General features: G+C 37.2%; 1 protein-coding gene across 2 annotated transcripts in view; it reads left to right on the top strand.

Annotated features, from left to right (window-relative positions):
• IFT122 (intraflagellar transport 122) overlaps nt 1-12,151 on the top strand; it is a 32,460-nt gene that overhangs the window by 5,440 nt on the left and 14,869 nt on the right. For both annotated transcript variants that reach the window (XM_082768067.1, XM_082768068.1), the window contains 10 exons: nt 702-777; nt 1,259-1,450; nt 2,212-2,350; nt 3,009-3,211; nt 3,678-3,815; nt 4,502-4,666; nt 5,510-5,707; nt 7,321-7,461; nt 9,153-9,206; nt 11,352-11,513. In XM_082768067.1, the coding sequence (XP_082624193.1) occupies nt 702-777; nt 1,259-1,450; nt 2,212-2,350; nt 3,009-3,211; nt 3,678-3,815; nt 4,502-4,666; nt 5,510-5,707; nt 7,321-7,461; nt 9,153-9,206; nt 11,352-11,513 (1,468 nt within the window). The remainder of the gene's footprint in view (nt 1-701; nt 778-1,258; nt 1,451-2,211; nt 2,351-3,008; nt 3,212-3,677; nt 3,816-4,501; nt 4,667-5,509; nt 5,708-7,320; nt 7,462-9,152; nt 9,207-11,351; nt 11,514-12,151) is intronic.

Genomic DNA, 12,151 nt, shown 5'->3' with positions numbered 1-12,151 from the left:
CACAAATGCATACCTTGCGCATCGAGCAAAGGGAAGGCTTACCGAACAGTTAGCTTTTCAGTAGCTTTTTTGTTTTCTTTTTTTTTCAGCTGAGGGTTAGAAGCATTATTTGCAGCAGAATGCTCAGATTTCCATCTCCCTTCTTCCTAAGCAAGACTGTAGAGAAGGTGACTCTAACGTTTTGTTCCAAGCTGCACAGATCGTGTCAGAGTACCAAAGTTAACACATTTGGTACTGAACCCTTTCCTCACTATGCTGCTGGTCTGGCAGGAACAATTTCCTTTTCTGCCTTGCGTTCTCGTAGCTGTAGTTGTTTTGCTTAGCTGTATTGGTTTTGACATTATGGTGACTTTATACTACTGTAGCTAAGGTCAGAATCTGGGCCCAGGTGCTTCGTTTGTTTAAAAGGACCACTAGTTTCACTGTACCTGCTACTTACATAGCAGAATCAAGCTTTTCAGTTATTCCTGTAAAGGAGACTGATTTTTCCTTTGTCTCTAAGCTGTCTTCCTCAGCTTTAAATGGTAAGATTTCTCTGCTGTACTTTCATTTGGTGGTTGTAGGTTTTTGTTACTGCTTTGTTTGTTTGTTTTGAGTAATTTGAAGTATATTCTGCTATCCTATTACTTGGTTCTGTTGCTCTAAGAAATTTACAATTAAGTTACGATAAAAATTGCCATTAACATTTTTGTTGTCCTTAGAGATGAACGCAATGATACTTTAGCTGTAGCCGATTGGGGTCAAAAGCTTTCCTTTTATCAACTTAGTGGCAAACAGGTATGTTTTTGGAAGGTGGTATGGTATTTCTGATTCTGCTTTGTGTACTGTATACAAAGTACTTCTGTATTAAGGCTTTATTAGCTGCATTAAATGTTTTCTGCTCTCCAGGCCTGTAATGAATCTGTCATTCCCCACCACCTCACCCCCCCCGCCCCAACCAGATTTTTATCTAGCTCTTGTGTCTCTTGTGACAACTCAGCTACTGTCTTAAAATTCTTGTATTAGTGCCTTTACAGCTTTTGTGACTTTTGGATGTAATTTAGAACTGCCTTTTGGAATATTAAGATAGACAATGTTTCTAAAGTATTGAAAAGTTGTGCGTGGCTGGAGAGATGAGGAGAATGGTCTTGGTGACAGCAGTTGCCACTAAGAAAAAGATGCTTGCGTTTCTATTCACCTGTTATTGCTGCCTTGGGAAGATATGAAACGATCCTTTTGTTAATATTTTTTACTTATGTATTTTTATTTTCCCTCCTAGATTGGGAAGGACAGAGTGCTCAATTTTGACCCTTGCTGTGTCAGCTATTTTACTAAGGGAGAGTATATTTTATTGGGAGGTTCCGATAAACAAGTTTCACTCTTCACGAAGGATGGTGTGCGTCTTGGAACCATAGGAGAGCAAAGTAGCTGGGTGTGGACGTGCAAAGCTAAACCAGACTCCAACTATGTGGTGAGTAGGTACATTTTACTGATATTTCCACAGACAGTGAGCCATAAGGCAAGACCATACATTTTCAAATTCATTTGTCTAGTCTGTATGTCCCTAGTGAGACAACAGAACCTAAACACTGTTTAGTGAGCTCCTAAAATATTTCAGCTACCACTGAAATTAAAAATATCCTGCAGAAGTAAAACGTGGGCTGCAGTATGGCAGTAAATGAGTGTCATTCTTGCTTTCAGATGGTAAGCATTTGCTGCATTTTGATTTACAAAGAGGAGGGTTTGGGAATGGAGGAGAAGGAGGAGGGGAAAAAATGATAATGACTTCTAAGTCGACCAAATCTAGTTCTATGATGGGAAGAAAATGTTTGAGTTCTGTTTCTGTTTAGAGTTTCTAGCTTTATACCTTGTGGAAAATACCAGCAGGGCAACTGTTAGTCATAAATGCTGCAGTCTGCTAATACACAAATGTTAAGAGATGCAGAGCAGATTTAAAACAAACAAACAAAAAACACTAAAACCACCAAAATAAGAAAACAAACAAAAACAACAACCCAAAACATAAATCAAGTCTATGATAGCATCAGTCCTTGCTTTGCATTACAAAGGTCAACAGCGTTTCTGACACTGTTTTAGTACAAGTAACCTGTAATTGCTTTCAGTCTATACATTATGCAGGAAAAGGAACATAATGCTCATAAATACTGGAAGTTTTGCCAATTCTCACCTACACGTACCAATTAACTAAAATTATTTTCTCCTTGTGTTCAGGCAGTAGGGTGCCAGGATGGAACAATATCCTTTTATCAGTTGATTTTCAGCACTGTTCATGGACTTTATAAAGATCGCTATGCTTACAGAGACAGCATGACTGATGTTATTGTCCAACACCTCATCACTGAACAAAAAGGTAATTTCACACTTCCAGGCCAAAGCTTCAATCTCGTTACTTTTTTTTTTTTTTTTTTAATATCCATCAGAACACTTGGAATACATGCTTCATCTACCAGTCAGATTGTTGGCACTTCCACAGTAAAATTGAGGATCCTTTTTGCAGGATGAGAGTGCAAACTTGGGTTCTGGAGGATTAGTGCTGACAAGCTTAATGAAAGATATGGGGATTTGAAAGGATGATGGGAGGGGCAGAAGCTTTTAAGATAAGATTTTAATCTGTGCAAATGAGATAAAAATACCTATATATATATATATAGGTATATAGGTGTATATATATATATTTATATTGTGTTTGGTTTTGTTTTTTTTTTACTTGCAACCTCAACAGTTTGTGCTGATTTTTATTTTTGTGCTAATTTGGCTTTTTATGGGAAGGGATCAAATACTGGTCAGGAATGTGCAGTTGAAAAAAAAAAATGTAGAGGAAGATGACCTTCCATCCACATAACAATTTATATAGATGCAGAAAAACAAACATATCCTAGCAGCAATCTGCTGTTAAATGTAGGTGCTTCAGAAAAAATAAATTTTATCTTTATAATGATTTTTTCTGTCTTAGTCTGTTATTTCATGTCAGCCTATACTATGTTTTCTTTGTTTTTCTTTCCCTCTAGTTAGAATAAAAGGCAGAGAGCTTGTAAAGAAAATTGCAATCTACAAAAACAGATTAGCCATCCAGATGCCAGAGAAAATCTTGATTTATGAGCTATACTCAGATGATTCTTCAGATATGTATTATCGGGTGAAGGAAAAAATAGTAAAGAAATTTGAATGCAACTTGCTGGTTGTATGTTCAGATCACATAATTTTATGCCAGGTATGTGCCTTAAAATTAAAAGTAGTTTTGGGGTATATTCAGACTTGAAGGTAGCTTTCCAAAGAGCTGGTAGGAAAAGTTTGATATCTTAAGGGGAAGAACTGTACGGGTTTGCGCTCTTAGACAATACAACGTGTAGTGCTGTTACCATGTACAGCGCCCACATCGTAAGCTATGCCTGTGGCATGCCGCAGGTGGCTCTGCTTTAGTAAAACAGTTGCCATAGAGAACTGTAGCACCCAATGTAGGGAAACCTTTGGGCAAAAGTGAGCTGCAAAACCAGGTGGTTTTTTGTTTGTTTGTTTTTGCTTGTTTGTTTGTTCATAGCCTTAAATTGTTAAATTGACTGACATTCTGATTTTTTTGTTTGTGAAATAGGCACACCCAGTATAGGTATAAATGCAAAACCTCAGAGGCACAAAGTTTTTTTCTTTATGCAGTATTGTGTACATTACTGTGTCTTTAGGAGAAAAGATTGCAGTGCCTCTCATTTAGTGGCGTTAAAGAACGGGAATGGCTGATGGAATCTCTTATTCGTTACATTAAAGTAATTGGAGGACCTCCAGGAAGAGAAGGCCTCTTAGTTGGTCTAAAGAATGGTCAGGTAACCCATAACATCTGGTATGTGTCTTTTCACTGAAAATAAAACCTGTTTAATGCTCTTTGGGGGAGACCTTTAAGAGCAGCATGTTTTCTCATAACCTAAAATTTTATTTGACTGAATCTCATCTTGTGTTTAAAAATGATTGCTTCTTTCTTTCATTTTCTCTGGTTACAAAATTTATGCAAACTTGCTTGACTTTTAAGCCCATATGTTGCTAGAACAACTGACAGAAACAGAGGTCTTGGTGAACTGAGAGAATGTTTGTCATTGGAGGGGTGGTGGTGTGCGTGTGTGTGTCCTCTGAGAGTTGCAAACTGGAGCCCATAGATACTGATGTTAAGGACAGAAGTAAAAAGGAATTTGAGATCTTTAGTGTCTTCTGTATCAATGTTATACTTTCCTTTAGTCATATATTAATGTAATTGTTAAAGCGGAGGATTAAAAATTTCAGGATGCTTAGCAAATGTCCTATTTGTGTGGGCTTGCAAGCTAGAGTATGTTTGGAAACAAGTCTTGAATTTCAAGATACCTCAGACTGGAAGCCTTTTTTAAATTTTATTTTACAATTTCTCTGAGGAAAAAAAAATTGCGATTGCATGCTTTATACAGCATTAGCGTTTGTACTCAGGGTGATTTCTAATTGTAGGAACAAAAACTTGACTGACTTTGGTTTCAAATATGTCTAGATTCTGAAGATATTTGTTGATAATGTCTTTGCGATCGTCCTGTTGAAGCAATCCACAGCTGTGCGCTGTCTGGATATGAGTGCATCTCGAAACAAGCTCGCAGTGGTTGATGAAAATGATACCTGCCTAGTGTATGATATTCATACCAAAGAGTTGCTGTTTCAGGTAAAACTTAGTCTTGTTCTCAATCCCTAAAAAAAAAAAGGGGGGGGGGAGGGGGCAGGAAGAGATTGAGAACACAGAACATAACAAAAGTTTTAAGTTTGAATAAGTTATTTAAACCATTAATTTCTGTTTGTAGAACGTAACTATATCTCAGTGAAAACTACTGTTTTAGGGTTGGTAGATGAGGAATTAGAAGACAGGAGATGTGTGAGCAACAGCTGAATGAAGAACACTGTAACAAGTGACCCTTTCAGGTTAATTCAGAGCTCTGTCCTGGTTCCTTTTCAAGTATTAATGTTAACAAGAATTTTGGCTTTATCATAATGTGAACACAAAGCCTAAACTTGTTTGTTATGTATTCCCAGACTATAACAGGAATAATAATTCTCTCTTTATTGAAAGCTTAACAGTCCCTTTGAGTGTTCACTCATTTGAAGTATTTTCAGAGAATACTGTATAGAAAGTATGAAGTGCTACAAAGACAAGGTCTGTACCTTTCTTTGAGTTACAGGCACAAAAATGATCAGTTCAGTGTGGTAGCTAGCAAACAGTTTATTATTGCGGAATAGTATGTTCTACAGTTTGCTAGCATAGATAATTACCAAATGCAAAACAAAAAAAGACAATTATAGCTGTTGAAATGTAAAATATGGCTCTGTAAATCTGTTTAGTAATATATGAGGCTTTAGATTATTGCAAATGTAAATAATAAATACATGTGCGTGTGTGTGTGTGCACATGCCAGGCTATAATAGATCAAATGTTCTATCTGAAGGATGCATATTTCTTAGGAAAGATTATGTGGCTGTATCTGTTGTATTCATCAGTTATTTTGTTCATTAGGAACCCAACGCTAACAGTGTGGCATGGAATACACAGTGTGAGGATATGCTTTGCTTTTCTGGAGGGGGTTACCTCAATATCAAAGCTAGCAACTTCCCTGTCCATCAACAAAAACTTCAAGGCTTTGTTGTGGGTTACAACGGCTCCAAGATCTTCTGTCTTCATGTTTTTTCTATGTCAGCTGTAGAAGTTCCGCAGGTAATCCTTTTATCTCATTAAGTGTTGCTTTACATTTCATAAACACCAGTGTTTAAGAAGTGAAGAAGCTTTCCTGAAATTTACCAGTATTCTGTTACCGTAGTGATTGCAATTACAAATCTTCTTTATTGCCATATAAGATACATTGCATGATCTATTTTATTTTTATTTGATCATAATGAATCTAATTTCCTTTTTACTGTTGATTCTTTTTACTTCTCTAATTGCAAATGTACTTATAGTCATCTTTGCTTTTAAATTTATGGTGCGGGTGTTACCTCTTCCTGTATTCTTAATGTAGTTTGTGTATCTTTCTTCAAGTTTTCATTTTATTTTCCTTATGAGTACAACAAATACTGCATCATCTAAGTGTATTTAGGTAATATTTAAGCTGCATGCTTTAGTTTGACTGTATCATGCACGCGTAGTCTTTATATGCCAAGTTTATAAATTGCCATCCACAAAATGCTATTTTCTATATTATGGGAAGCAATGGAAGAATACAAAGCAGTCTAAGAAACAAACAAAAAAGGAAAAAAAAAACAGTTTGTGACTCACTTCTGACCCACATTTTTGCGCAAGATTTGAAATTCAAGGTCAACGAAGAAGGCAAATGTGCTATGTGCTTTTGTTGAACTAATGGATATCCTGTGTTAGATCCCTGTCTACTCTGTAGACGTTACGCTGATTAAGTAATTAGACCCCTTAATTGAAGTCTGGATTGTCCAGTACGGTTGGTAGCTGTGAGATATACCAAGCCTAGTGTGCTTCTTTTTAGTCTGTCTTTGGAATGCTTTAGGCAGGTTATTCAAAAGTGTACTTTGGTGGGAGAGGGGATCAAAAAGTTATGAGATAAATTGGTAAAAGTAACATGGAGATCAATATGCATCCTTTCTTTACTTGCAAACCCAGAATTAAGGAAGCAGCAGCACTCTGTGCTCATTCAGAGGGTTTGAGCTGCAGCTGCAGGTCCCTGAGCCTTGTTCTGTTTGCATCAGCCTGCAGCAGTTGACAGCGTTTCTCCTTAATTTGCTTTTAGGGCAGGTCCTTAGGAGAGGTCAGCATCTTCTGGGCTTAATAGTTTCAGTCTTGGTAAAACAGCTTTGTCATCAGGTTGGCAGAGTGGAGTTACTTCCTCACGATGCCCCTTGCTGTTGGGTTTGAATATTTCTAGGGATGCTTCGTCCTGCTCTGTTAGGTAACCTGCCATGCTTGGAGCCTTTGAGAACAAACTACTCCCTCCTTTGCTCTGTCTTCATAGTATTTTCTTTAAAAACAAACAGAACAACAAAAAACCTTCATACATAATATCTAGCATGTACAATGCTCAGAGGAATCAGAAGAATTCATTAACTACTTCCTAATGTGCTGGGAAGTGAAGACTTCAAGGTGGATGTGTTTGGAATATAATTAACCAAGCTGGTCTGAAGATACACTGATAATTCCCCCAGAATGTTATTCTACACATTGTACAAAAACATACATTTATTCCCTGTGGAATTTCATAAAAGTTGTGATTGGAATGTAATTTTTTTCTGACTGTATAGAGAATTTCTCAAATGTACCTCAGTATTATGCTTTCTAATGCACATTTTTCCAATGGAAATCCTTAGTCTGCGCCCATGTATCAATATCTGGAACGGAAAATGTTTAAAGAAGCATATCAAATTGCATGTTTAGGAGTGACTGATGCTGACTGGAAAGAACTGGCCATGGAAGCCTTAGAAGGACTGGAGTTTGAAACAGCTAAAAAGGTAAAGTAGTTATTCGCTTGATTAGCAGATTTATTTATTTATTTATTTATTTATTTATTTATTTTGCTGTCATTGTTTCTTCTTAATTGCTGGAACATGAAGTGGTGTTTCTGTTACTACCTTACTTGTCCTAGGCCTGGTCTGTGTTATATACAAGATCTGGAGATGAGATTTTAAACAGGGATCCATTTTTTTCTTCTAGATAAATGCCATATTCTAAATAAGTGCTAAATATAAAGAAAGGCTTCTTACATCTGCTGGAAAATGAGCTGATGAGTTTGAGAAATAAAACTGAGAAGTTGTTCAGTGGTGCTGCTCGCCACCAGGTGGCAGCAAAGAATTTCTCAGCTAAGCCTCCCCCCCAGCCTATAAATCTATTCTTTGTGTCCTCCACCCCAAGTGTTTCAGAACCTCAGTTTAAATGTGTAGATTTCATTGTTTTTTACTTACACGTTAGTTTTCTTTGAGGATGGTGATGATGGCATGTCATCATTTTAGTCACCTTCTATCAGGGATGTCTCATTTTGGGGAGTATTATGTAGGTGGGCATATACCAAAGAACACAGTTTTCTCTGGCATAAAATACTTTCCCTATTTTTCCTTCAGCATCTTTTTTTCAAATAAGAGAGGGCAAACTGAGTTCAATGCCGTAAATATTGTATGAAAGACAAAGCATTCTAAAAATATGCAGGGAATGGCCTGCAATGATAGGCATCTTTTAATAACAGATTTTTTTTTTTTTAATTTTTTTTTTAGGATGTTAAATGCTTTATTTTTCTCTTTTTTTCATGAGGTGGAAGCATCAGAATAATTCCAGTTTCATATATGGTTTTATGCAAATAGATACTCTTAAAAAGAAGTTTTCAGTGCCTCCTTGGAATTTTAAAGTAGTGCCCTCTTAGAATTAGAGCGGATTAATGTGAACAAAAGCAGCTTCTTGACATTAAAGGCTCTCATAGTTCCTAGTCCGATCTGGTGTAAGCAGAATATTCTATGCCCTCTTAAGCACTAGTTTGGCTACACGTCTTGAACATGCAGTCTAAAGAGTTAAATTTCTATTTTTTGATGCCTGTCAAGAAGAAGTGCTAAGCTGCTGTAACTTGCACGTGACTTTGCCACTTGGGATTTTGGGTTGTGCATTTATCTCCATTCGCCAAAGATATTACCCCGTCTCCCAGTACTTCTGTCTTGCCTTCTTGCTGTCTTCTCCCTGGGCTGCTTCTATACTGAATTTTAAGAATGGTATAAAAACCATAAGCATATGTGTATTGTTTCAGCAAAACAGTCATTTATATGTTATACTTGCAATAGTCTCCTTAAATTTTAGTGTGTACCATGTCTAACAGAAAAGTAGAAATGCTGTAAAATAGCCAGAATAAAAGCATGTAATGTTTTAAAAGGTATTTTGCATTTCCTGTGAGACTGACATGCATACAACTACTAGTCCCTACCTTCACCGTTTGTTTTCAGTGCTCAGCCTTTTGAGCTGTCCCCTTGTCATATTTATTGTAGTGGCTGAGGGGTCCTGGTTGTAGTAAGAGCCCACCAGGTTAGGTGCTGCACAGACACAAAAATCGGCGTCTTGCTGTTTGTCCTACATGCACAAAGACACCTTGATTTATGTGTAACAACATTTTGTTGGTTTCCTGGCTTTTCAAGTAAATTCCTTTTATTCTTTTTCTTTTCAATAGGCATTTACCAGAATAAGAGACCTTAGATATCTAGAATTGATCAGCAGTATTGAGGTAAGAGAATGTTAAAGATAGTGTAAGAAAACACGCTGTGCTGAAATAAGTGCCTTCTGTTTTGGAGAGATGTCTGTTCCGTTAGTGCTTCTGACTGTTGGATTTGTGTTCAGAGTGAGAAATCCTGATTAGCAGGGATGACTCTAATTCTGGTCATGGGACTGAAACTTGACTGGGAGAAAAATGCATTTGTGGGACAGTGCACTGTATGAGAACTTAGAAGCATTCAGGAAAACTGGAAAAATATTCAACTAATAATTGGTAGAATACTACTGTGCTAATAGATCTTAGTACAGAATACTTCATAAACATGAGTTAATTAAGCCTTTCCTTACCCCCTGGAGGTAGGTAATTACTATTATCTGCTCTTTGCAGAACCAGAAACAGGCCCAGAGAAATAAAATGACAAACTCAAGGTCTCATGACAAGTCTGTGACAACTGGAAATAGAATTTAGGATTCCTTACTTCCATGCTGTGTTCTAATCACTACTTCTCATTCTTTTCACACTTCTTGATAGAATTTCACTTGACAATAACTGTCTGTCATGAGCACATTAAAAGACATGCTCTCTTGTCCTTTTACAGAGACCACTTGATGATAATGCTTGGTTTGAAGATCTGTGTTGAGGTGGCAAAAAGGGGATTCCTCTATCTCATGCTAAATAGATTTGCACCTTCTCTGAAAGAACACATTCCTTGCCTTCCATTCCTTGCAAAGCCGTCCTGGTTCTGTCAAAATGTCAGCCATTTGTTGGTTGCAGTTAACTTTTTTCTTGGTGTCTAACATGGGACAAGCTCTGTACTAGGAGCACCCCCCACCCCACCTTTTTTTTTCTTAAAGGGTAAATAAGTAGATGAGAGCATTCTCTCACCAATAACCTTTCTTTTTTACCCATGCTTCTCCAGATCTGCATCTGCTGAGAATATTCTGCTACTGTCATGTTGTAGTCTGTTTAATTATTAAGATTCCCCTTGTAAATCAGCATAAACTTACTTTCAGACTTCTTGAAGATGCTTCTTCTGAAGTGAGAGTTCTGCATCGTTGCTTACTGTTGCTTGTGGTATATTGGATTCCTTTTCAGGCTTGTAAGGGTGTAATTAAGCACACATTTCATTAATATGACTGTTTTCTCTTGGTAATGACACTTTTTTTCTAATTGATGACAGTAGGAAACATAACTGCCAGATCTTTTTATCTGGCAAGATTATGTGAAATCTTTCAAAAATGGTGTAACAATTCCTCTGATTGTTATTTTAATGAAATTCTAAAAGGGAACTTTCAACAGCCCTTACCAATAAATGTGACTGGAAACAGTGGTGGTGAGGGTCTCCTTTGGCAGCAGAGATTCAACTGTGTGTGCATGCGGAATGCTTTTGCCTCTTTAGTGCAGTTTTTGTTGAATTTAGTTCATAGCTACGTACTTTCATATGGGACAGACCAGTAACAATTCTATCCAAAGCCGGGCACTGATGCATTTCTGAGATATGGGGTAAAACAGACGCCTGTATGCGTGCAGTGTGTGTGGCATTGCTCCACTGCCTGATCTGCAGAAAGGCTGCTGTGGCACTGCATATGCTTGGCACGTGTGGTAGCTTCCTGCACGGAACGAGCCCCTCCAGTTTGCAGGAGAATATGTGCAGGCGCTCTGAAGTGCCTCCCGAGCTCTTGTATGTGGTGACAGAGTCAGTGGCACTGTGCTTGATGACTTTGTGACTCTGCTTATTGCTAACAGTTATTTTCATGTTTGTTGTTCTTCCCACCCTCACATATTGTTAATTTAGCCAAACTATATGCTAGTGAGTTTCTATGGGAGAAAATAAGGAACCCATCAGATACTTTCTTTTTAAATAGCATAATGATAGTGTCTGTTCATTTTCCTATATGAAATCAAGAGAAGTGATTTTTTTCAACAGTTTGGTTTGTGTAGTGACATTTAATTTTGCTCTTCCTGATTTTAATAAAGAGATTGAATCGTTTAATTATAAATTCACCAAAAATGTAGGAGAAGCATAATCATCGTATCATGTTACAGGATTTTATTAACAGCTAAAATCTGAGCTTGAAAATCCAACTCCTTCAATGCCTGTTTCTCACCTGGGTCCTGATCATCTAGAATGTTCTACATCTTGTTTCTTTTTTCCAGGAGCGGAAGAAGCATGGAGAAAATGTCAATGAACTGTTCCTAGCAGATGTTTATGCCTACCAGGGAAAATTCCACGAGGCAGCAAAGCTGTACAAAAAGAGTGGGCATGAGAACCTAGCTCTGGATATGTACTCTGATTTACGCATGTTTGACTATGCGAAGGTAATAGTTTGCAACTGAGTATTTAAATGCAGAAATACTAACAGGTACCTGTAAATGTTTTCAAACTATGATTCTATAAAAGGACAGGATGAAGAGCAGGTTTTGCATTCCAACTTTCTCTTTTGGTTGGCTGAAGTCCATTTAGGCTTACAGGTGTGGAAAACGTCTGTTTTCTGTGTCTATAAGCAATATTGGCATTTTTCTTCAGAGCCTGTAACTGAGGTAGCAGACTGTGTATTGTGTAGTCCCAAGTGTATCCGTGTGGCTCGTGGCTTTTCAGTGAAATTTTTAATAGGCACTACCAGAGGTGACTTTGGGATTTTGGTTATAGAGTATCATCCATAGTCATTTGCCTTTTTCAAAAACTAAAAATCTAGTTTTCATAGTGGTTTCTTTCCCACTGGTTGCTCAAGAATCCTTTTTATTTATTTACTGGCTTCTGAAGTGGAGGTGTGAGGTATGTGCACCATGTGTTTAATTCACTTCCCTATTGCAACAAAAATATTTTTCTTTCATAGTTTGAACTTAAGCATTTAAGTCTGTATTAATATATTTTATAAACTGTGTCATATACTAAACTAGTATATTTTTGTTCCCTAGAGAATTTGCTTCCCAAGAATCAATCTGTCTTGGCATTT

Source organism: Aythya marila (assembly GCF_965140915.1).
Source record: "Aythya marila genome assembly, chromosome: 10".
NCBI lineage: Eukaryota > Metazoa > Chordata > Aves > Anseriformes > Anatidae > Aythya > Aythya marila.
This window is presented reverse-complemented; position numbering and strand designations above follow the sequence as displayed.